The 26,523-nt window shown below is 32.0% G+C and overlaps 1 protein-coding gene across 1 annotated transcript; it reads right to left on the bottom strand.

Annotated features, from left to right (window-relative positions):
* Nucleotides 1-344: 344 nt before the first annotated feature.
* LOC106708281 lies at nucleotides 345-18,151 on the bottom strand. Its single transcript, XM_045682700.1, has 5 exons — nucleotides 17,395-18,151; nucleotides 8,636-8,761; nucleotides 6,937-7,008; nucleotides 6,084-6,229; nucleotides 345-704 (listed from the first exon to the last, which is right to left on the bottom strand). Exons 1-5 carry the CDS (start codon nucleotides 18,149-18,151, stop codon nucleotides 345-347), a joined length of 1,461 nt encoding a protein of 486 aa, XP_045538656.1.
* Nucleotides 18,152-26,523: the final 8,372 nt, after the last annotated feature.

The following is a 26,523-nucleotide window of genomic DNA, read 5'->3' as shown; positions in this document are numbered from 1 at the left end:
AGGTAAATCGTAAAATAATGGGACAAAGGGACGGATATACGAATATATAATGTAAAAAGACGTCTGTTATATATTTCTGACAAACATAACATTATTTAATTTTTGGTTTGTAAGGATTTTTAAATTAATAAAGTTCACAAACTTATATTAAAAGTTCCAAAACACAGTTACAGATTTATTTCGCTTATATTTTAACACAATTCTTCTGCACTAATTTATGATTAATATTAATTGATTGCGAAGCGAAATATTATTTTTATTTTACAATAGGTTACAGATTATTACATAACTTACACTGAAAATAATTTACATTCATAATAAATCTTAATTTCATCTAAAACAGGTCAAGTTACATTTATTTCTTCGTCGGAGGCGCTCGCGTCGCTGTCAAAATCTTCACCGTCCTCCATGTTTGAATAATTTTCGCGGGAAAACATTGAACCGGTCGCCATTTTGTCCTCATAACGGTAACTGTCATTTTGACTGGACGACGCGGCGAACATTGTGTTCTTTTCACCACACTGCTCTTCGTTTATAGGTGAAAGTGGAGACATTTTGGATTTATCAGCCTCCGCATCGGATAGATCTGGATGTGGGTTGTTCTTGTTGGGTAAAGTCTGTTCTCTCGAGCCGCCCGAAGCCAAGAGCTCGCGCTCTTTAGAGTTGCGCCACTTCATGCGACGATTTTGGAACCAAATTTTTACCTGAGAATAAGAAATATTGTTTACTATTTATAGCTAAATATTTGGTTGGCCTTATCGTGTCAATTTAATATTATTAATTTAACATTTTCTAGTTTTGACCAGAAGGAAAAAAAGAACTTTAGGTCTAGACCTTTTTTAATTACACACTTAACATTTGAAATAATCTGATTTAAGTGTAGAAACTTTATTGATAGGATAAAAACGTTAGTTTTTTGGCAAACTAAAGTCATAACATTACGGAGACCATGTAACTGTACAAACAATGAATCGATGGCGATAATAATAAAAAAAACAAGTCATTATCGTTAGAATTAACATTAAAAAGGGCGCGAAAACCATTTATATTTTTTTTACTTCATCGATTCCTCGTTTTGGCCAATTTTTTTTGGGTAAAATCCTAATATTTTTTCGGCATAAACCGTACCCGCGTATTGTGTTGCTGCCAGAGCGTTTTATTGATGGTAGAAGGCGTGGCTGTACGCGGGTGTTCCTGTGCCTTGCAAGCGAAAAAAAATGCTGGCTTATTTTTGCTTTTGATTAACAATCTCTAATGTCAGGAGCGAAATAGAATTTCATAGTGAAATGTCATCGGTTTTTTTAATCGTGAAATTAACACAGCATTCCTACTACGTACAGTTTTATAGCATGACAGAAACAATCTATATCGCACTAACGAAAAAACAAATTTTTCCAAAATTTTGTCTATCTGTCCGCCAGGCCGAGTTTCTGAGTAAAGGTCTTTGATACTCAATAATGTATTTGAGTCGAGAATTTCAAATAAAGGCACTGAAATAAAAGTTGATTTTTAATACTAGACACGTCAGTCGCGTGATTAGGTAACCTAAAAACGTATGCAAATGCATTTCGTGCAATTTAACGATACATAACTAATTGAGATGTCCATTAAAGACTGTTACTTATTGCCATATTAGTAATTTCCATCACACTATGTCTGTCTGTATCTTTTTGTACTTCTAACAGCAAAGCAAAACGGGCGTGATGTCAAGTATGAATCAATGACACACGTCAACGTCGCCCACAAATGAATGGCCGAATATGATAAATCGTTCAATATATTTTTGTCATTGTCACCAGGTTCATTTATTGCGTGACATTTTCATTTTGTGTTATGAAATTTTATTTTGTTATCTTGAACTCAACATATAGATATAAAAAAAGTAAATGTTAAAATGTTCATATTGCTCTTTAAAGCTAATTGATAGTACAACCCAACACAGCTAATTTAAAGATGCTGTGTAATATTATTAATGCGAATATTTAGATGGATGGATGGATGTTTGTTTGAAGGTATCTCCAGAAGAGGAGGTCTGGAAGAATTCATAGGCTACTAATTAAGTTTTTTTTTAATTTCGCGCGGACGGATTCCTTGGGCAAGTCAATTATAATTTTCACACATAATCGTATCTAACGTCAAGTTTCTTTTTAAAAATACTAAACAGTCTCTCAATGCGTATAAAAATTTAAAAAGAATATCCGAAACGGAAATGACAAATCGTATGGCGCGATGCGCCGGAACCAATCGGTTACCGAGCGATTCGCGCCTTCGTGCCGCGCGCGTCATTTGTCAAACTTTTAAATATCGAACGATCGATTTCTTTTATTGAATCTTTGTTGAAGAATTGAATCGTTATAATTGCGTAATCGTGATACGTCAAAAATTAAAATAGACGATTGATAATGATGTCGTCAGAAAGGCAGATGTTAATGTATTGTAGAAAAAAGCAATACGAATTAAGATGTTTTAACTAAAGATATTAACAGATTATAATGTAGGGTGCATAGTATGAAGCTATAAGACGGATTTTGGCAAATTATTTTACAAGAATTCAATGTTTGCAAATAATTTTGAAACCGCTTAAAACCTTCGACTATGACTCATCACCTTAAGTACTAGTTTTTAACTCATTAAGAATTAACAGTACGAATTGAATTGCCTAGGTTATAGTTAATATTCTGTCCTAGTTATATGTCAATTCTTTACTACTCTACCATCACGATTCAGGCAAAGCTAGAAAAACATGTGCGAAAGAGATAGATATAATGAAAACAGTTAAACAATTATTTCAACAAAACAAACTAGGATTGCGGTGGATCCGTAATTTATCAGCGATATAAAACAAGAGCGCCGTCTTGACCGCGGAGGCAGGGACGACACGTTGCGCTGAAGGGCCGCGACAATACGCCGAAGGCAGCTGACGCCAGCCCCTTCTACTTGCTAGTGTTGTGTTTTCGTATCGATAAAACAGTCGAAAATATTTCATAAATTAATTATTATCGTAAGGTGGGAAAGAGTGTCTATGTCCAGCAGTGGATACAGAAACGATGATTATAATGAAATTAAACCTCAACTAATCCTAAATATAGTAATCATTAGTACCGTATCTTAGAAATATCATTTTTAAGACCGTTCATTATTCTTCACTAAATATAGTCGGAGTGATTTGATTTTTAAAGCCACAAAATTTGGTACAATAATACAAAATGATAGAAGAAAATTGGGGACATTTATTACTAGTGCTATAAGTAGGTACAAGTATCGATAATTTTACAAAAGGATATCGATGTATTTACATAGCATCACTATCAAGAGACGAGGGTTTGCCTGAGAATTAATTACTTTTTGACATATTCACTTTTATTACAATTTATACGGAATAAGTGATACTGAGCGGATGATTGGGGTGCGGGGCCCGGGCGGGAAGTAGCAACAGTCCGCGATGACACATCTCATGTGTTGCCATTTGTTTTCTATTTATGGGAATAAAAAACACTAACATTATTTTAGAATGTGGCATAAAATGAATATTGTAACTGTTAAACTTTAATAATATTTAAGAATGCCCTATACTAAATTAATTATGTTAAAGAAAAAAACATGATAATAAAACATGAGTGTTTTTAAAAAATTATATCAAGTATTTAAAAACGTTTTAATTGAGACTGTCGTTTCCTTGCGGTTGCTGGCGTAAGTTCGAAAAAAAATTAATTTAAAATGTAATTTACATTTAGCACAATATGCAAACATTGCAGATGTCACAGGCACATCATTTGTGATAGGTATATTTTAAATATTACAATAAAACGATAGGGTTGTAAACATGCATTGAAATATTAAAATTAAAAGTTGTATTCAAATTAATTTTATTTTAATTCCCGTACCGTTGTACAAATAGAATATTGACATATCGCAGATAAAAAACAAACATGCAATGTAGTGCTGTCAATCATGGTGGCTGGCCGAAAACCGCGCCAACAAAAAGTACGCATTCAAAATAAATAAATGCTAATATTTGAAATTGGAACGCCGTGAATGTAAACACGGGCCCCGTTTGAATATTCATTCTAATATGAATATTTCAAATTTCGAATGCGAGTCCGAAAATCAGATTCATGGGACGCGAACTCGTAGACGGTTAATAAAGAATTGTGTGGTATTTACATTAAAATTAAATAAGATATTAACTAAATAGTGTAAGTTACGAAATAGAATATCAATATTATTACATATTCTTTTGTCAATTGAGAAGGAAAACAAAATAATCCTAAGTATTGCTGTCTCTCTTTATACCAATTGGGTTACGAAAGGAAGACTTTATTATCTCAACTAAACCGAGTTATCAAATTACAAACAACGTAATCCATAAAAATATATTCGAAATGTCAAACAGTAGACCTAATACAAAAACATTCAATAAAAGCTAAACCTGCTCACAAGTATGCTATAAAAATCAGATATCGTACAAAAAAAAACGTTTCCGAACGCAAATAAAAAAGGTTAAAAGCCCAACGACCAATGCGGGCCCGAGCAACACTTTTATTCAATACAAACCGTCCAATAGAAGGGTAGGGTAAGACGCGCACCTACGTTATGCCCGTCTCTTTCGTGCCCACCCATCCCCAACCTCCCCGTACGGGATTCAGTCGTCTTGAGACACAAAATGATATTTTGTATATTTATGGCGTCATTACGTTGTATTTTCTTTTTGTTTCGCGCGCCATTTTTGCGGCCGTTACGTTTTATTGGTTTCAGAACGATAGGTCGAATGTTTTTGGCGGGCAATTTTCTGCGCGCCACATTTTCATACGTTTTATTTTCTTTGTAATATACCCCGTTTGTTGTGCTTATTGACATGTGAAAAGGGATATGAAGTTATTTACGAAAGTTTATTATTATAAAAGTGTTTTTTGTATGTAACTATATTTTTTGCGATATTTTAAATATTCACACGCTCATCTTATACATCATGATAAAATTATTTTTTAAATACAGATTAATTAAACATAACATTTGTTTGTCTAATTTAATATTAATTGACACTGGCAATAAAGTTTAAAAACACATAATGGTTGATTTAATCTGTGATTAGGGGTATAGTTTGATTTGTAATCGTAGGCGGGGAGGCCGGGCCGGGACAAAGAGGGCAGATAATTAGCGTGGCTTATCGTACTCATGAGATATGCCGTCTAACAAAACCATAGTTAATTCCCGGGTTAAATTTGTTTTGTCTTATACTAGTACTAATGTTAAAACTTGCTTTTAAATACTGTTATATTGATGACTGAAAAAGAGACAGGAAAAATATACCTACATCTATTAATGTTACCAGTTAATTTTCAGATTTATTTATTATGAAGATTATTAGAACGCCTAATGTATACTTAACTACATCAAAATATTAATTACAAATCGAACAGCCAATTTAAAAATAATAACAAGCTTAAAAGTGATTAAAAAATTAAATGAACACCACATCAAATTAACTTTAAGCAAAATTTTCACCCGTGTTAAAAAACAAACAAAAACTGTCAAAAATGGCTCCACAGTCGCGTGGAAAAGGCGCCACCCTTTCAGCCAACAAAAAGACCTAATCGAACTCTATGGTTGCACGCACAGATTCAAAATGCAAATATCGAGTTCAGGAGCCGGTAATTGTTTTAAAGCGTCCTTTCCCGGGCGCTAGGGGCGGAAACATTCCACCCCTAGCCGCCTGCGTCTGACAGACCCCTCCCTTCTATTATACCCTTGGGGTAACAATTTTTTGTAACACCCCAGTTACTACTTCCCCTAGAGGCGAACGTTTACGCGCGCGTTTCAGTTCCGTCAACTTTTCCTTGCGGGTTAAGATTGCGTTTTATGCTCTGTTTATACCTAGGTATTTTTTTTTAAATTAATTACTATTTTATTTAGTTATATTTTTCTTCTATGACTACACAGACTAGAAAAGATAAAATTGTCGTTTAGGTAGTAAAAGTCATAAAATTTTGTTTTTTTATTTTTTAGCCGTTGGTTTTTAGTATAGGTACATATTATTGCATAAAATTTTATAAAAAAAAATCATGAATTAATCAGAAACATACCTGGCTGTCCTTCAAGCCTAATTTCTCCGCTAACTTCTTCCGATCAGGCTTAGAGATATACTTCTGGACCTGGAAACGTTTCTCCAGACCTTTCCGTTGCAAGTCTGAGAAGACAGCACGTCGCATCATACCACGTCTTGGTTTACCTTAAAAATATATGACATTTGACATAACTGTCACATGGTACAAGTTTAAAAAAAAGGTTTCCTTATTTTTTTTTCATTTATTGCTGGAATCCGACGGCCTCGGAACACTTATAAAACTGAAGAAAGCCTTTTAAAGTTGCTCTTAACTTTATGACTTAAACATTTGTTACTACGGCAGGATGTGCCTGCTTTATTTTCCTTGATAGTTATGCGATGCGGAAGGTTTCCAGTGAGATACTATAAATATTACTAGATAATAGATTAATCGTTGGTTTCTAAGACCAAAAACCCTGTATAAAACATATTGTTATGTCGGTTTTGTCATAGATTTGTTTGATTTTGGACGAGGATTTGTTTTATACAGTGATTTTAGTCTTAGAAACCAAGGTTAAGGCATGTACTTAGCAACCGCCAGTTAACTCCTATTCTTCCAATTTCTAAAGCCTTTCTAATATCCTACCTATATCTATACAATTAATAAAATTGAAATGTCCGTATGTATTACGAAAAATTGCACATTTCGTGCACATGATGTGTTTGCATTGCTTATCAATTTTTTATTTAATTTCTGTCTGTCCGCAAAACCGTGTTTGTTTCGGATAAACTCTGAAACGGCTGGACCGATATTCCCGGGACTTTTAGATACTTTTCACCGACGAAGTCGCCAGCAACAGCTAGTTGTTAATAAAATGAACATTCCAACTCACCTCTCGAACTATGCGCCCAGGGGAATCCTCCGGGGAGAGGAAAGACTTGAGTATGCGCTTGCGCCGGTCGTACTGTGAACAATAATCCATCTGATTATTAATGTAATAAAAATCTAACCTGTTAGATAAAGTTTGTTAAATAATCAAGTATCAAATAGCATCTATTTCACTGTAAAACAATCATTTCGAATCATAACGTGATTATTTGTTACTAATTATAGGCTAGGCTGTTTAATATTAAGTAACTTCAGCATTATGTACTTTCACAGGTATATTTATTTTCTTATAAATATAAAACAATTGTTTTAAAGAAATAAAAAAATGTCTTAAAATAAAATAAATAAATATTGTAACTACATCCAATATAATTTCATGATGACACTAAGCCTCAGTTATAATCTCAATTGTAACGTTATGTTATCGCGTAACATTTATTTATACTTCTAATATTATAAATAGGAAAGATTTTATTATTTGTTTGTTGGTATTGAATAAGCTCCGAAACTACTGAACCGATTTAAAATAAAAATATAATAGATAAAAATACTTTCACTGTTGAAAACACGAGCACGACATTAGCTATAGTTATTAGTAGATTTTTTAACTGTTCGTAACTGCTATAACAGTTTCGTGGTTATAAAATAACAACGGATCTAGTGAAGCCTGCACGCTTGATTTGAGAGGCAAATAAAATAAAAGCACGCTCGACGTTCGAGCTTAGCTCACAAAATAAACAGTTGAAGCGAGCGTCAATCTTACAATCTTACTAATATTATAAATGAGAAAGTTTGGATGTTTGATTTGTTGAATGGATCTCGCTGAAATTTGGCATAGATGTAGTACATAGTCTGGAAGAACACATTGGCTACTAATTAATGTTTTTTTTTTAATTTTGCGCGGTCGGAGTCGCGACCACAACTAGTGATGGATAAAGCTGGTTTGTTAAAAACATCTATTTTATATTATAATTATCAGTTTTAAATATCACCATTTTTTCTATTTTCTTCTATATAAAATAACTTTAAAAAAACTTTATGAACGAAGATAACTGTTAATAGTATTCCTAGAGTTGGTAAATAGTCCTCTTATGTTGATAGAAGTAATCGAAATCTCTGTCGGAAATGTCAATTATTTTTTTTTTATCTAAATAAAGTTTAAAGATAAGCTGGTTGCGTTTAAAGCTTCTATTCATATTTTTTCTAATTCGCACAATATCCATCATCGAATGAAATCGAGCGAAAAACGTTTTTGGCGCATTAGCAATTGGTAAATTTGAGGTTATGATATTTCTGAATAGTTCCTTTGTTCGTATTGTTCGTTTTTTAAAATAAATATTGAAGATTGAGGCAAAGGTAACCATCTTTATGCCACTCATGTCTTTTATTATCTACAATCAAAATTTAGAATAGAAAATGTTCCCGTAAACGTTCATCGCATATTAAACCAGCAGAGGATTTTTACGGATTTTTATGGATTTCTTATTGACACTATAGTCACAGCTCAGGGTTTCTTTTGCTCAGGGTTACTATATAAATAAATCAGAGATTACTAATTAATTATTGCTACCTTTATTTAGTAAATAAGTTACTTATCTAGACGGTTTGACTTTGATTGTAGTCCCAAGTTTTTTGGGCTTGGCGAGTTCCTTTAAAGCGAAGAAATCACAGCACAGAATGTGTTAATAATTGGTAACACTCACCAGCTAGATAAGGATGGTGACAATGCGCGAGGAGATGCTGCAAATGCTGATGCTGCACTGGAATCGGTCTGCTGGCGATTGGCTTCGCGATCGGCCACGGGTTGCCCATCATCGGTTGTCTGTAGTCTGAAAAAAATAATTTCGAATTAGACTTATCTATTAAAAAAATCAATATTATAAATGTGAAAGTTTGGATGTATGGATGGATGTTTTTAGAATGTATCTCCAGAACGGCTCAACAAATCTTGATGCAAATTGGCACAGATGTAGAACATAATCTTGAAGAACACATAGGCTACTTATTAAGTTTTTTTTAATGATGCGCAGACGGTGTCTGGCGACAGCTAGTTTACAATATAGCGAAGAAATTACCAAATACAACTTATTCTAACTCTCCTAAGATGTATACAGATTAATGCTTGTTAATATCATGTATTCAACATATGTACTATATGTTTAGTTAAATCGGCCCTGAATAAAAAATTAAACAATGAATACGCTAATATTACAACACATATAATGAATTTTATGTATTTTAGAATGCAGTTAAAACATCTGAAAGGAATTAATCAAATCAGAATTAAAACATAAGGTGGAAAGATGTATCGTGCTGAAAGACATGAGTGACTTTCAAGTCTCTGATGAAGATGTCGAGAATCAAGAAAAGTGGATGAAACTAACAACAAAAGCTGGTCCAACCCCACTACCATATGGGATACGAACTAGGCAGAGAGATAGAGAAAAAAATATAAAATAAGGGAGGTATAAAAATGATTGAAATTATCATCTTAATAGACGAATCAGTTTTATTGTATGTTGTAATTAAGTCAACTCGTGTAGACTCGATTAACTAAAGACGCCTCAGCTCGTCATAAAACCGTGCAGTTCTACGCTAAACACCCTAATCGTATTACAACGCCATTACAAACAGTACCGGAGCCTGTTCTCGATTGTTTGTCTTGGTACAAGACATAAGCGGTAGCGATTTCTACATATATCTTACGATGATTCTCCACTTATAGACGAGACATTATTGGGAAGGGTACTAGTGTATGACAGATAGAAATAAAAAGTTTTGCCAATCCCAGGTTACTAGTATTTCCTAAAACTGATGATGGTCTTATTAATATAGTTTCTCAAAGTAACAATAAAACACGTACTAAAAATAATTATGATTAGAGTATCGTATCGCTTTTAACTTGGACCACAGGCTATACACCCCTGCGATTTCTTACCACCCCGACTGTCAAAGCCACACCCGCCCTAATATATTGTATAGCCTTTGTAATGCCATTAATCACGTTCAAAGCATTTTGTTTTTGACTCTCCGGTATTAATTTAAACTACCTATGCTGATACGGCAGTGGTGCGGCAGGCGCGAGAAGCTGACTACACCTTGCTTTATAATAGCAATATGCTTATAATGTTTTATTATATTTGATTTATTTACACCCGAACCCAATAATTAATCCTTAATCGAAAATAGCATTAAAAACAAGAGGATTTTCATTACATTGTATGGAAGGGGACACAAAAATGGATTGCTTAGGTTTTTCTATTTCTTTTGCGATCCTTAAATGGAATTAATTTGAAGGTAAATGGATTTAAAATGCTACGTAACATATGCTACAACCATCCATCCATCCAATCATTCGTATTTATAGTATTACTCTAGCGACTCCGTCCGCGTGGAATCAAAAAAACAACGTAATAAGTAGCCTATGTTCTTCCGGACTAAGTTCTACATCTGTGCTAAATTTTATCAAGATCCGTTGAGCCGTTCCGGAGATACCTTCAAACAAACTTCCATCCAATCATCAAAACATTCGCATTTATAATATTAATAAGAAGTCAGAGCAAGATTGATATCTTACCGCCTTATCCTTCTGCAGTGTCACAGAGGTAGAGTCGGGTCAATCGAGCTTATTGATTTCTTTAGTATAATATATAATTCTTTTAGTTATTATTATAATTATATTCTATGTATATATCAGTTCAAACTATGTATATATATAATACTTCTATGAATTAGCGGCGGGAACAAAATCTTTAGTTATTAAATATTGAAAACGATTTTTTAATAATCGTTCTGACTGTACCGATTAACATGGGAAAAAAATTAAGTCCTCTCCTAATACGAAATAATATTATAATGAAAAGGGAAAACCCGAGAGCCCTCCGAAGATATTAAGGGCTAAGGGAGGCGTCGCGGCGGAAAAGTTCGCCCTCGAGCGCCCACAGCGCCCTCTACGTAAGCCGACGGTGATTTTAATTATTTTATTAATTGGAGAAAAGTACCGCCGAAGGCGAATGTCTTTATTCGATTATTGGTTACTTACTCCTCATATATAAATATATTTAGCGTAATTAATAGTCGTAAGTAAATTTTAAAAATTGTACTTAAACCCGTTACTTATAACCAACTCAACAGTATTCATTGTTCTTGTAAAATATCCGGCTCGAAGGTCCAAAATGTATATGATAAACTCATTTAAAATTTGAGAAACATGAATAGAAAAGACAATCAAAAATACAATGATTTTAAGAATATGTTCTTTTTTCAAAATTTTAAATTTTTCTTTTTTCTTAATGCCATTACACCAAAAATATGTAAAATCTCCTTGAACATTAACCAATCGCAATACTTCAAGTTCTTGGGTTAAAATAATTGTTTTTAAGCAGTGTAATGAAACGAACATATTAAAAAAAAATAGTAGCACAAATGAAATATAGGATATACTAATTTCTTGTAAAAAGTAGCTACGTGTACATTTAGATCCTTAGATTACTTAGTAGTATGTATTTACAATTTGTAACCATTGACTTAAACCCTGAAACCAGTAAACGAGCAAAATAAATTAAACAATAGAAGATGTTCTCAAAATTTTTACAACGACCTTTATTACGCTTAATCAAATTTTTAAAAGTAACGAATTGAGCATCACAAAGTAAAAAAACAAGAACGCACACTTGAGACAACAACGGTACGCATAAAAAAACCTTAAATCCCTTCTCGCATCATTTCCACAATGCGATCGCAATAAAATACTCACCATAATGCCAACCTAACAATAACTAAATCTTTACCAAGATAAACAGGGGTAAAAACGAAGACCCATACAATAGATGGAATCTTTTTTATCCTACACTGACTTACCCCAATTTGTTAGGGATTTGTATTAAAATAATATTAGCTATGAATGCATTGTTTGGACATGTTTTTTAATAACTGTTTATTGTTGGGATTTCGTTGTGATAGTTAATTTTATACTGGCAACTTTTGTGTCACGCCCACGGACGATTATTCGATAAACTATAAATTTGTTTTACTGGATTACGCAATAAATACTTTTTACGACATAGTGATCACCTATAAAATCTATAAAAAAATGCTTTCAGCAAAAATAGATGAAAAAAAACAAGGAACATATATTTATTATTTCGTAATATAGTTTAGTTATTATTTATTTTAGTTGCAATTTGATATAATGGTTGACATTATGAACATGGCGGTTGGTTTGGTAATTACGGCTCCCACCTGCGGCAAGCCGACAGATAAAACATAATATTGTCATGCACACGACACGCGGCTGCCGCAACACCGTGTTACATTACGTTTAATTGTTACACTACGCGTAAGATACTTTTATTTAACGGCTTTGAACCGGCTTTTGATCAATAGTTAAGTTTAAAATATTTTTTTAGTACATACATTTGTTTAATTTGAAAAGATTTAAAAAAAATATTCTTAAATTGTTTAAACTTTCGTGAGACATCATAATTAATTAATTAAGAAACGGCTTAACTCACGTTTTGATCGTCCGGTGGCGGCACCGACTAGTTTCGGACCCATCGGGGGTCCATCTTCAGGGCGAGTGTTTAATCCGAAGACTTCGCGGACTTGAGTGCGAGACGCGACGCGACCGCGTAGTCGGTGCCGCCACCGGAAGATCAAAACGTGAGTTAAGCCGTTTCTTAATTAATTAAAAATATTCTTTCAGGGTACGCTGAAACTATTCTTTATAGCGTTTAAAAACCTCAAATAAAACAAATAAATGTACTCTTAGCTAGTTAAGTATGAAATATTTGTCCGTCTACAATTATTTATAATAATAATTTGATTATGGTTTTTAATTGATGAATTATAAAAATTATTAAAAATAACATTTATGGCAGTGTTGTATTACATTAATTAAAAATAAAATTTATAGCTGCTATCTTTATGCAATAAAAAGTAGATTTACCGTTAAATAATAACTCAATAATATAAACAGCGAAATAATCAACGGCGAAAGCAATAACAGCGCTATTTAATTAACTGCTATTCGCGGAACGATCGACTGGGCCTTTGCTCGGCGGGCGGCGGGCGGCGGCTGTCACGGCGATTCGGCGCCAATTTTTACGCGGGAAAGTGTGAAAATAATTGATTTCGGAGGGGACCCGTTCGGTTTATTGAAATCTGTTTTCGGCCTCGCAAATTGCATGAGGAACTCTCGTGGATCCGATTGGTAATATTTAAGTGATGTTGTGCTTTTAATATCACACGAGTTGATTTCAAATTTGTATATGATATTAATAAATCAAGCTTTATTAAATCTTTAGTATTATTATTTTAAACTTTATTTAAATGATATAATTTGTCTGTTTAAGGATGATTAGTTTGAAAACTAACGACTATGAAGTACCGATTTAATTCTATATTAGGGATCATAGCAATCTATACTAAATGCAAACTAAGGGTCTTTTCTTTAATGTAATCGTAAACTTAATCGAAATTTATTAGAACAAGAAACGACAAGAAATCGTCAATAACAGGTATAATAGTTTCTCATGATGTTAAAAAAAAATCACGTTTTGTCATTTTCGATTTTAAAAATACAGATAAACTTGCACACGTTAAATTGTGAAACCGCAGGCGCTCTGGGCTATAGCTCGTTGTTATTCCCATCTCGTCTGCGGTCGAGTTAGCGCGGAGTGTATCAGTTTGGGAGTGCCCCTACATTTGTTTAGTAAGTGCCTACTTGAAAGCTAAGTACAGTTTCATCCACTCAAAGCACTCATATTAATTATTGTAACGGTATTAATCTAATTGAAAAATATCTAATATATAAAATTCTCGTGTCACAGTTTTCGTTGCCATACTCCTCCGAAACGGCTTAACTGATTCTCATGAAATTTTGTGAGCATATTGAGTAGGTATGAGAATCGGCTAACATCTATTTTTCATACCCCCCCCCATTTTTTACCTGCGCGCGGATGGAGTCGCGGGCGACAACTAATTACTTTATAAAAATAACGTTACATGGAATTAAAGTTGGTCCTTCGATGGTTGGATGATTTTACTTTGCAATAAGAGGCATTTATTAAAAGGATTTTGTTAAATTTATAAGCTTTCAATTCTTTAAAAAAATTAGTAAAAATAAATTATCAAGTTCAACGCTGTGTTAAAATTTGATATTAAAAACTTTTTTGTGTATTCAAAAAAAAAATATTATTAACTACCAATCAATTCATAACATATATCCACGGCAAGTCTTTAATAACGCTTTGAATTCCAAAAATAAATGCAAACAGTCTTCATCAAAATCATCTAACCCTGAATAACAATAACGATAAAGTCCACCTGGGTAACAATCAGCCTGTCGGTCCGGACTCCGTAATAATTCGCCTAAATTCCGCCCATTGGATAATCGAATCGAAGTTTCTCGAAACGATTTATCGCATCTAACATCTCCGCTTACACTTTATAGCATTCGCGTAAAAAAGTACTCACTTCGAGTTATATAAACTTGTGCAAACTTATTGATACACTCGAACAAGATACAATGACTCTTACGTCAACTGTTTAAAGTCTATTTTAGCTAAGATATCGTTTTCCAAGTGCACTATGTTGTTGTACGGATCGGAATCGCGAGAGAATTCGAATTTGGAATATTACGGCAATATGGCGTCCGATGACATGTTAATATGGGCCTTCGGGACCGAAATGCATAATATTATATCGCGCTGTGTGAATATTTGTAATATCGGTTTGAAATGTATCGCTTTGATATTCTAAGTTTGCATAACAATATAGTGGTAGTATGTCATTTGCAACGAAGTTTTTTTTTACCTGGATTATTAGAATACGCAAGAAAAAACGTTGTTAAAAAATCTTTTTCTCTTAGCCTTCGTACCTATAAGTTAAAGAATTCAATATATCTCTGTTTTTTTTTTTAGTAGTTTTTAAATTAAACTGGAAGAAACAAACAATCTATTTTTATTTGAGAATAGTCTCTCTTATTATATGTTCATTCTTGAAGCTTGTGATTACATAAAAGTGATTCGTAACATTTTTATGACAAGGGTCAACAACAAAAACAAATTCTTAAAAATCAATTTAAACTAAAAAATCCTTTGAATAGATTATTTTTTATTAAAATACGATCAAGCTTAACGAATTAAACTTTTCAGACGAATGAAGTCGACATTTAATTAAAGAAAATAATGTAATAACAGTTTGCGTTAACGTGCTATTAATGTAATTTTCTATGAGCAATAACAATTTTCTCTATCCGATGCTACATCTTAATTCACTAGCAGAAAGTCACAATATGGCCGCCGACTTTTTCAATAAAACTGGCAACATCTGGTGGGACACTTAAGCGCGGGGGCGGGAGAGAGACGGCATCATACAGTTCGCAATTTGTAAGAAAGTGACAAAACGTTTGGGGGGGTCCGAGAACGAAATTAATATGTCCTTTTCTTAACGCTTTCTTGGACGAAAGTTGCTTTATTATTTTATTATTGATGTCGGCTCTATTTCTCTATTAATATATTTTTTTCATTGTCTCTTTAGCGAGCCATTAGGGGCATATTGTGAGCACAGATAATAAAAATATTGTAATAAAGGACATACGCGTCTATCTTTAACTGCCATTTTGGAGATACAAAAGCAGAAATAGGTAATAACTGAGGCACGTAAGTAGTAAAATTGTCTTTATTGTTTTACTAGTGTTTATGTTGTTACTTTAGCTGAATCTAGCTTTAAATAATATATTGTTTTTATTGAAAAATACGTTACATAACTAGTGGGTATCACACAGTTGTCATCATTTTTTGACATAAGTGACATATCAACTGACAACGCAGCGAAGTCGTGAGGGCCAATAAATAGCAGGTAAAATTTCATAAACAGATAAATCTTACTAATATTATAAATCTGAATGTTTAGATGGATGGATGTTTGTTTGTATGAAGGTATCTCCAGAACGGCACAACGGATCTTGATGAAATTTGGCACTGTTGTAGAACATAGTGTGGAAGAACACATTGGCTACATATAACGTTTTTTTTAATGGCGCGCGAATAGAGTCGCGGGCAAAGGCTAGTTATATTATAACTAGTATTAGAGGTATTATACATATACTAAGTCAATACTTTTACTTAAAAATAAATTCAAATTTGTTAATAACGATAAATTGCGGTTTTTTTTTATCATAAGGTGGCAACGGAGCAAGCGTCCACTTGATTTCCTTGAAATAGCGAAGCGAGCGTTGCACATGACATCTACATTTGCAGATGCGTTGCCTACCCTTCCTATGTGTCTTTAACTCCACCAATTTCACTCTCTTTCCTATCCTTTCCTTATAAGAAAAGCATGGTAAAGGAGAGAAGACTGAAATTAGGCATTTGGGAACAATCCTCAGATGAAAAGCGGAATTACTTCCACTTCACGCCTGTCTTCTGTGTAGTCGTAGTATTGCACCGGGCGAGTCGGCACATACGTGCAACAGATGTTGCTGGCGTCTACCACTGTTAAAATCTGGTTGCCTATACTCGTAGTTGCTTTTGCATACTACGTAAAATATCATAGTAAGTTTTGAACTGTTGCGTTAAATACATGACCAATGGACCACTATAACTGGCAGTTTAGAACCATAATCATTGTCTTGAAACAGAAAATACTAAGTCTTTGAACAGATTAATAAAAATGTGTTACAATACTATAGTCTTGTTTTTGTGAAAATTTATTACATTTTGTAAATGGGGAAAAAGTTTAATGTTAAATTATAATTTTTCCAACAACATTCATTGGATTATTTTTACTGTAATTAAAAATATGAGTGTTGATTCTAAGTTCCCGACGGACTACAAATGTCAATAAATTTTAACTGATAATAATCGAAGTTTGCGTGACACAAGCAGTCGTAATATCTTCGTCATGTTTCTAGACGTAAATAGTTTAAAGTGACTTCTTCACTTGAAAATGATACGTTATAAAAGAAAAAGATTCCAAAAATCTTTTCTTTGAACTTTTATTCCTGAAAGATATGGTAAATTTTCGTGAGATGATTCAGCATTTCCCTTTGGAAGTTGATCATAAAAAACATTTTATCTATCGTCTAGACATCACTAATTTAATATTTTAAAAGTTTACAAATTATAGACACATCAATTTAGTCGTTTTTCTAATCAAATCAGGAGACCGTAAAAAGATTTGGCGTTTAATATGTCTATAACAAAAAAGCGTACATCTTTACGTACGTTTATACAAAATTTTCTTCATAACTTCCATCTCATGATAATTTTAAATTCAGACGAGTTAATAGGTGTTGCAAATCTAACCGTTATTGTTAATTTGTGGTTATTAGAAAATTGCCCTAAGATTTTAGATGGCGAAAAAAATTTTACCGCTTAGTTAAAATCACATAAAGTCAATTAAATTCATATTAAGGGATAAACGGACTATTAACTATTAAGCAATATAGTCTTCTTACCATTTATACTGCTATTCCTCGACGTGTCCTCTCTATCGCCCAGGATAGCACTCACACTGAACTTGAGTGGAGGTTTCTTCTGTTCAGTGTAGTCCTCACAGCTCCTGACTATTTCCTCGGTGTACGACTTCTCCTTTCCTCCTTCACCCTCATCACCTGAAGTCTCCTGGTAGCCGTGCAGGTTGAATCGCTTCTCCAGCTCCTCCAGGCGACGAATCCCCGACTTCTTACAGGTGTAAGGAGGACAATCGAAAGCTCCACACGTCTGACAACGACGCGACAGATTCGGTATATTTAGTACCTCTTTCTCCGCACATCTGGCATCATTTCTAGCATAGTATTCGTTATTGTAGTACACTGCTTCATTCTTCAAATAACCTTCTTCTTCGTCTCTGCTTTTTGAATCTTCATCGTTCTCTGTTTTGGAATCATCTATAGACTCCCGACGATCATCTTCTTCGTTTATTTTCTGTTCATCCATCTCTGGAGAATTTTCTCTGGAGCGGTCGTAGTCCTGCCTCTGAAGTACGTAGTTCTCCAGCTGATGGTTTAAATACTGGTTGTGGAAGTTAGCGGTCTTCTGTTGATGCAATATGTTGTCCACCAGAAAAGGTGATGACATATTAAAAGGGTTCGCATTCGTTTTGTTGTATAGATTCTGTATCGTTTTTAGCATAATGTTGTGATCTAAGTTCTTCTGCGTCATGAACGGGTTCAGCTTTAGGGGCCCATGTTTTAAATTATCCGTTGGGTACATCATACGCTAATAGTTATAAATAGTTAAAATTAAGCTATTTTAACGTTAAGTTAAAAGAAACATAACTATTAATTGTCACTTCACCAAAAAATATAACCGTACCTAAATGTTAAAATTGTAAAAAAAAAATTATGAAACACAATTAGTTCATATATCAATTATGTCATGTAGAATTCGTTTGCACATGCGTCACTGTTGGAGGTTGAACGCAGACTGACTTGAAGGGAGTGGTTCTTCAGAAAGGGGCGGGTTTCCGGGCGCACGGGGTGGCTTTTTAGCCACGCTTTTGTGAGTTGGCGACCAACAAACACTGACCTGTACCGTATTCTTCCCGCAAATGCTATAAAAGTGATTTTTGAATCACCTAGAGGTCTTGTAAACTGGTCGTTAAACATTTAGCAAAGATATATTGTGCAGTTGTAGTTAATCGAATCTGATTCTTGTTGTAGGTAAAGTAAAGGTGTGTCTCGTTCATTGAATTTTTTTCTATAATTTTGTAAGACCCGTATTAGTACATCGAGAAGTTTATATGGGTGTCTTTATTCATAGGTCAAGAGACAAAAGGGTTCATGGACGTTAATAGATTTTTTCTACAAAGCTGTTCTTGATACTTTGATGTTTTTTTTTTTAAAGTTTAATCTAAAGTTGAGATTTTTAATATTCTACAAATGTATACCAGTTTTATAATAAACGAATAGAATTTACTGAAATTAAAATTTATAACTAGTTATCGCCCGCGACTCTCTTCGCGAGGAATTAAAAAAAATAAGTAGGTTGTGTACTCTTCTAGACTATGTTCTACATTCATGCCAAATTTCATCACAATCCGCTGAGAAGTTCTGGAGATACCTTCTAACAAACATCCATACATCCATCTAAACTTTCGCATTTATAATATTAGTAAGATATAGTAAGTATTGCTCTATTCAAACTATATTTATAATTTGGAAAAATGTAATATAATGTATGTTTATTAATATCGTTAGCAAAATTAATTGGAAAAAACTTAAAAGCTTTGTAACTTCCCTCGTAGCTCCGTAACCACTTATGCCGTAGAGCTACGCCGTAGCGCGCTACGGTTCTATTGAATAATGTAACGAGTCCATGAATTTTTCACAACAATTTTTGCATAAAAATAATCTTTTAGGTTAAATAGATGTTTTTGTTCTATTCTATGAGTTTGACCGAATTAATACAAATTCACTGTATGGTATTTTTAATACTAGTTATCACCCGCGACTCCGCCCGCACGGAATTTAAAAAAAACTTAATAAGTAACGTATGAGTTCTACCAGACTATGTTCAACGTTTGTGTCAAATTTCATCAAGATCCGTTGATCCGTTCCGGTGGTACCTTAAACAAACATCCATCCATCTAATCTCGCATTTATAATATTAGTAAGATGTTATACGAAATAAAGTAGGAAAACAATAGGAACAGGTGCGAAAAAATTTAATTCTTATGTAATATATAATTTAAAATTAAATAACCTAACAGTATCTTTCGTTATCAAAGGTTTATAAATGTTTTTTTATACATTTTATTTTATGAAAAGTGTTCGTTCACAAATTATTCATTTTACTCAAATGCCGGTCGTCGTTTTCTTCACAATGGAGGGAAAAATCCATTCTTCTTACCTTTATTGTCTTTCTGTTACATATCTTTTTCAAACAAATAAACATAATTTGGACTTTACCTATATGGTAATAAGATTTATTTTTCTTTAACATATGTGTCGGTATATCTTACATTTATAGCTGAAGTTATCGACCAATAACGAATAAGGGGTGTGTCTAATTTGAAAATCGAATTGTTTTTTCTTTTTATTTTACATTCAACCGCTACACGACGGTGAAATGTATGAATGTAGGTCGTGTAGATGTATGTAGTTGTATGGTCAATATACAACGATAAAAAAAATGATAACCAAATATTAAGAAGATTATCTTACTAATATTATAAATGCGAATGTTTAAATGGATGGATGTTTCTTAGAAAGTATCTCCGTAACGGCTCAACGGATCTTAATGAAATTTGGCACAGATGTAGAACATAGTCCGGAAGAACACATAGGACACTTACTACGTTTTTTTTTTATTTCCGCGCGACCTTTAATCACGGGATACAGCTTGTCTATGCATAATAGTAAAGTTATAAGAAAACATATAGTACAGTGGTTCGTGATCTTAAGCTCGTTACGTAAGGTTAATTTTAATTCAACAGTCGTACAGTTAAAACTGTAAGTGTGTAGTGCTCTTCTATTTGCTATGACGTTTCCATTCAAAAACAAATTAATAAATTAGCCGTATCTTGGTAATAAGGTAAATAAGTTGTTTATTTTCTATTTAATTTATAAGTAGCTGTCGTCCGCGGCTCCGTCCGCGCGTAATATAAAAAAAAACTTATTTTTAATATTATTAATTAGTTCTTCGTCGTTCTTCGATGTCGTTAGAGGGCGTTCATGTTATTTTATAAATATTCATCATTGCATGTCAAACATCAATAATAATAATTTTTGTCTGTTTCTTTTGTCGATTTCTGTAAAAACATTAACTTATTGAAAATCTTTTAAAAATTTAACATATATTCATATTCCTAATATTGTAATAAGATAAAACATTTTTTAGAAAAAAACACACTGCTTTTAAGTATATAATACCTATGGTAGGTTCCTGCGTTCTTCGGTAAAATACTTTTAATAGATTCTACAATTTTAACTTATTCATTGTAATTAATATAGCTCTGATTTTTAATACTTTTTGTTAATACAAAACTAGGATTGTATTTTCTAAACAAATTATAATAGCTGTGCATAAATGGTCAAATTAACGACAATTAGGGTCCCGCGGGAGCGTCGCAGCGGGACCTATATTTATGCAATTACGAGCATTCGTCACGCGCAGTTGCCAAAGGGTTCTATGTCAAAATAACGCTAAATATAAATAAATATCCCTTTCTGCTTTCACAAGCGATCAGATCCAGTTTCACATGAATGGTTTTTATTTTGCAATATAATAGAAATTAATTTGTAAAATTTCAATTTAGAAAAATCAATCATTTGTTACAAAGTATCGATGATGAGCAAAATTAGTGTTGTATGCATGTCCAGTTTTCGCTTGATAATGAATAAACTTTTTTATAAGAGAAGGGAGCAAATGAACGTTGGGAATACCGTGGTGAACTACGTCCGTGGACATCCGCAACACCAGAAAAACTGCAGATACGTTGGCGGCCTTTAAATTTGCTTTATTGATTTACACTTAGTCTTTGAAGGCTTCAAAATGCAGTGGCAGAGGCAGGTACTTAGTGTAACTGACCAATATAGTGGTCTTGGTGTGGTCCAGCATTTTTTGACTTGTTTTCATTATGTGTTAAAATAATTAAGATTATTTTTTTTTTAATTACTGAAGTCGAAATACGAGAATAATTTCGTTATAAAATATTTAATATCTAATCTAAATGAATTCTATTGTTACAAAGATTCAGATTAAAAAAGTGACGTTAAGCAATAATTTAAAAACTTTTTAACGAGCGCATGCGGTCGACAGTTGACACATATTTTGGCGCGCACTGCTCGCACGTGACGCCATCTTTTATTTAATTCGTTTCGCTTTCCATTCATTTATTTGTTACGCTGATTTTGTTTTGTCATAATTATATTTATAGTGTCATTTTGTTTAGGGGTAGATCATTGTTGCAGTAATAGCCGATTTTATGCTTTGGTTTAAATTTATTCAAATGTGACATGGTTGCTTACAGCAATATATTTTAAAACAGATTTAATCTAACTTGAGTCATTAAAAATTTCATTTAAGAAAAGAAATGAGATTTCTCAATTTTAAAAATATAGTCCTATTGCCATCTATCGTTCAGTAGAAATGAAAGTCAAAAATGTTTTTATCGCCATCTATTGTTGAGAGGCGCAAGTAATCTTATTACCTTTGAGTTAAACTACTACACGACGTCGTCTTGAGAAACATAAAAAACATTTGGATCAATTTAATCAACTAGCAAAATATCGGGCTTTAGGGGAATTGCGAAGCTTTTTAACTTGTAAAATATAATCAAAAATTAAGTCTTGTTAAAGTATTGATTTTTATTATGCAATTTGCAAAACTTAATCGTTTTGTAATTATCGTAACAGATGACGTAAGTGGCTATAAATTGTAAATTAAAAATACTTTTTGACTACAAAATACGATTATGATACATATCTAGAAATAATTTGAAATTACTGTACCAAAGCCGAATTCGGAAAGAAAAATGTTTTCTTAGTAAACTGTACCACAAAACTGAAAACATTGTGGCATAGTAAGTAGTTTTTAATCGCTCCTTATAAAAAAAATTAAAAGGGTTAAAAAAAGTTAAATGAAAACACCAATGTATCGAAACAAGCATTTATTAATTCAATATCCATATAATAGCTAATATACAAAACATTTTATTCACATGTCTTCTACAACATACGCTCACTTTGGTCAAATCTGCATCAACAAAACAAGAAGAAAACCAAAAGAAAAAAAACTTAATTTTTTTTATCAATTACAATTTACATTTGAGTTAAAATTTAATACATTTTGATTCTTAACACACAGAAATATTGAAAACTAAATACAAAATGATTTCTATAATGATTTTTTATACTATTCCAACATACTAAATCTAGTTGACTAATAGTTGGTTTTTGAGACCAAAATCTCTTTATAAAACACATCGTCACCATGTCATTATTTTTAACAAAACTGAGGTAACAATATATAAAAGAAAGTCGTGTTAGTTACACTATTTATAACACAAGATTGGTCGAACTGATTTAGCTGAAAATGGGGAGGTAGCTTAGAACTAGGAGACGGACATAGGATATTTTTTATCTTGTGTGCATTTTTTTTATTCCGCGCGGACGGAGTCGCGGTTAAAAGCTAGTATTTTATAAAAGGAATATTTTGATCTCAGAAACCAACGATAAATCAACTAAATACACAAGTTAGTATAGTTTCAGTTTTAAAAGATCATTGACATTTTCTATACAGTTCATTTACGTTCAGTTAAAAATTATATTTTATTTGTCAATATTTCTTGATAATTCGCTTCAAAATTAAAAAGAAAATTTTAGATTTTCCTTTATCATTATAGTTTACCTTACTCGATCGTTAATAACTACCCTTAGTGTAGATTTCTCAAACAAAACAAACACTAAGAGAGACTTTACGATTAAGCTTCAATACCAATATTATTATTTATGTTACATACAAATATTTAAAAATGGATTATTTTGAATTACCAAAAGATTTTAAACAAAATTTCCATAGACTTGACCATTGTTAATTTGACAAGCATTTTATATATAAATGTTAAATACAATAAAGTATGAATTTATTTAAGACTTGAGATCCATATCCCTTATAATAAAATTTCTACAACCCACCTTGTAGGTAGATCTTTTTTTTTAAAACTATAATATACATAAGATAATAATGTCACGAGTATTTGTGTTAATTATAAAAAACTAAAGTTCAGTTGCACTTGTATAGTCGAACTTGGATAAGTGAGAATCCAAAGGAATTTATCTCGCTTAGAGGTTTCTCTCTAAATAGACTTTCTCGCTTATGTAGTTCGGGACCGGACAATTACTCTCGCTTATTTCAACTATATTAATACATCTATATATATAAAAGAAAGTCGTGTTAGTTACACTATTTATAACTCAAGAACGACTGAATCGATTTGACTGAAAATTGGTGGGCAGGTAGCTTAGAACCAGGAAACGGACATAGGATAATTTTTACCTCGTTTTCTATTTTGTATTCCGTGCGGATGGAGTCGCGGGTAAAAGCTAGTATTATATATTCTCTCTGACAAAATAGATTTAAATATGTATTAAAACAAGTTTAACAACAATGGAAATCCATTTTTAGGTTATGTTTCTTTATCGTACTTCACACTTTCGTATAATTCCGTATTAAATGCATAATATTGTTAATTTTAACACAAATTTTCGTGACTATAAAAACTAAATATTAACCTTAAACAATATTAACTTAAAAATGTATCTTAATTTAATATTAAATATTATAACAAATAAAACTGATTAATTAAGGGTGGGTTAAATCGGAGTACAAGGCACGGTTAAAAAACTTACAAAATACATTTTAGTTAATTAAAAAAAAAATGCTCATTCATAACCATATAACCTAAAGAGACAAAAACTTATTTTTTTTAAAAAAACATACAATACAAAGGAAGATATTAAGAAGAGGAACGTTAAATAGCAATAATTTGAGAGATGACACAAAAAATCACTCACATCCCTAAGTCAAGTGTTGATTTGACAGCTGTCAAGTGTTGATTTGACAGCTGTCAAGTGTTGATTTGACAGCTGTCAAGTGTTGATTTGACAGCTGTCAAGCTGTCAGATATAGTGCGACTAACTTATGTGGCCCGGTATAAAACAAACCCTACTTAGAAAAAGACGTATTATACAAGACAAGGATCTTGTGACATATTTTTTATATCAACAGAGGGCGTTAATGAACTATTTATGGTATAGTTTATATGTTAACATAGTCACATAAGTATGTCGAACTATACCATACAATTGATCAAAAAGTACTTAAAAAAAATCCGATCATCTTCAATCTGTTAAAAATAATCACAAGGAACGTTAATACAATTAAAATACATAAAATCCATACATACATCTTAATTGAAACTGGGATTGGATATGTATTAAAAAAAAAAACACTAGAACTATATTAAATTAAAAATAATTTGATCGGAAGAAAATACATTTTAAAATTTTTTAACAGTTCGTCTACTTCTTTAGTATTAAACATATATATATATATATATATATATATATATATATATATATATATATATATATATATATATATATATATATATATATATATTTAATTAGTACTTGTTCTTCATACATTTGACATATACTATATTATATCTACAACTATAAATAATTATATTAATATAAATACAAAATATTAATTATAATCTGTTATTTAAATCACTATCTAAAAGCTGCATAGAACCAGATTAGGAGATAGTTCATAGTTTGTCTAGTTTTTTTCTGTCGTCACATGTATTTATATTAAAATTATCTAAAACTTAGATAATCTGAGTGTGATAAATTTAATATAAATACTAAATGAAGACCGAAAAAAAACCTACAACTTGAACACTAACTTAATTCTAACTTAACTTACTCATTCAAACAAATATCACAAAGGCTAAATGGAAGAATACAAGTAACATATAATACATGTAAATTCGATAATTATTAGTAAAAAAAAAGCACATACAAAATCACATATATTTTTTTTAATATTTTAAAGGCACTTATTTTTAATATTATATGTCATTTATTCTTCAGTCACATAAAAAAAGTACGTAAATTAGCAAAGTTTTTTTTTTTAATAGTCATTTATTATATTATGTCTTAATTTGTCGTTCATGTTACCGGTTATATGTCAACTTGGTCATTTTGTAATCAGTCTAGAAACAGTAACTTAAACGGTTGAATACAATTATGTCTTATAAACCGAAATTTTATCTATATTTTATTATAGTTTAATTTAAAAAGAAAAATAATTATAACTTCATTTAGTTGAAGAAGTTTTTTTTTAACGAAAAATAAATTAAATCTGACGTGATAAATAAATTAGCAATTCATTGAGTTCACAGTTTTTTTTTTTTTCTAGACCGATTACAAACATGCCATGTTCACAATCTATCGATGACATGCTAAATTACGAAAATTGCAAAGTTTCATTTCAATATAGTCTTAGTAAATAATTTCACAACTGTTTTGTGCGCTTTAGTAGTCAATATGACGTCACAGGACTCAGGATACAAGTTATTGTGCTCGAGTTCATATAGAAAAAGATTTAGTGCTCACATTTGACAATAATTCCAATGAAAAGAAGATAGTTTATTCTCTCTGTTTACCCTTTTTTATTTAAACTATCACAATTGTGCTCTAAACTGATTATTTATAGAATGCACTAGGCCTCTATTGTAGCCATTCGAGAGAGATGTATAATCAAATTTTCAGACACAAAACAAGCAAGTTTAGAACTTATTGTTTTTTTCTATAGAGGGTACGCGCTTGACAGATCCTGTCAATTAAGAATCAAAGTTCATATTATATATTAAGCCTTTTTAAAGTACTAATGTGGCTAATGCACAAATTGTGCCGAAGCCAAAAATGAAACACTTGTTAGATCTTTTCTTCTGTTGTAAGGAAACCATACTTTAAAGGACCACTCGGTAAATATAATTTTAATATAAGTAATTGGTCCAGCAATACAAATATAATCTATGTTCTCAACATATATGCCGTTTAATATTAATATTT

This window comes from Papilio machaon, chromosome 19 (genome assembly GCF_912999745.1).
Source record: "Papilio machaon chromosome 19, ilPapMach1.1, whole genome shotgun sequence".
In the NCBI taxonomy this organism is placed as follows: domain Eukaryota; kingdom Metazoa; phylum Arthropoda; class Insecta; order Lepidoptera; family Papilionidae; genus Papilio; species Papilio machaon.
This window is presented reverse-complemented; position numbering and strand designations above follow the sequence as displayed.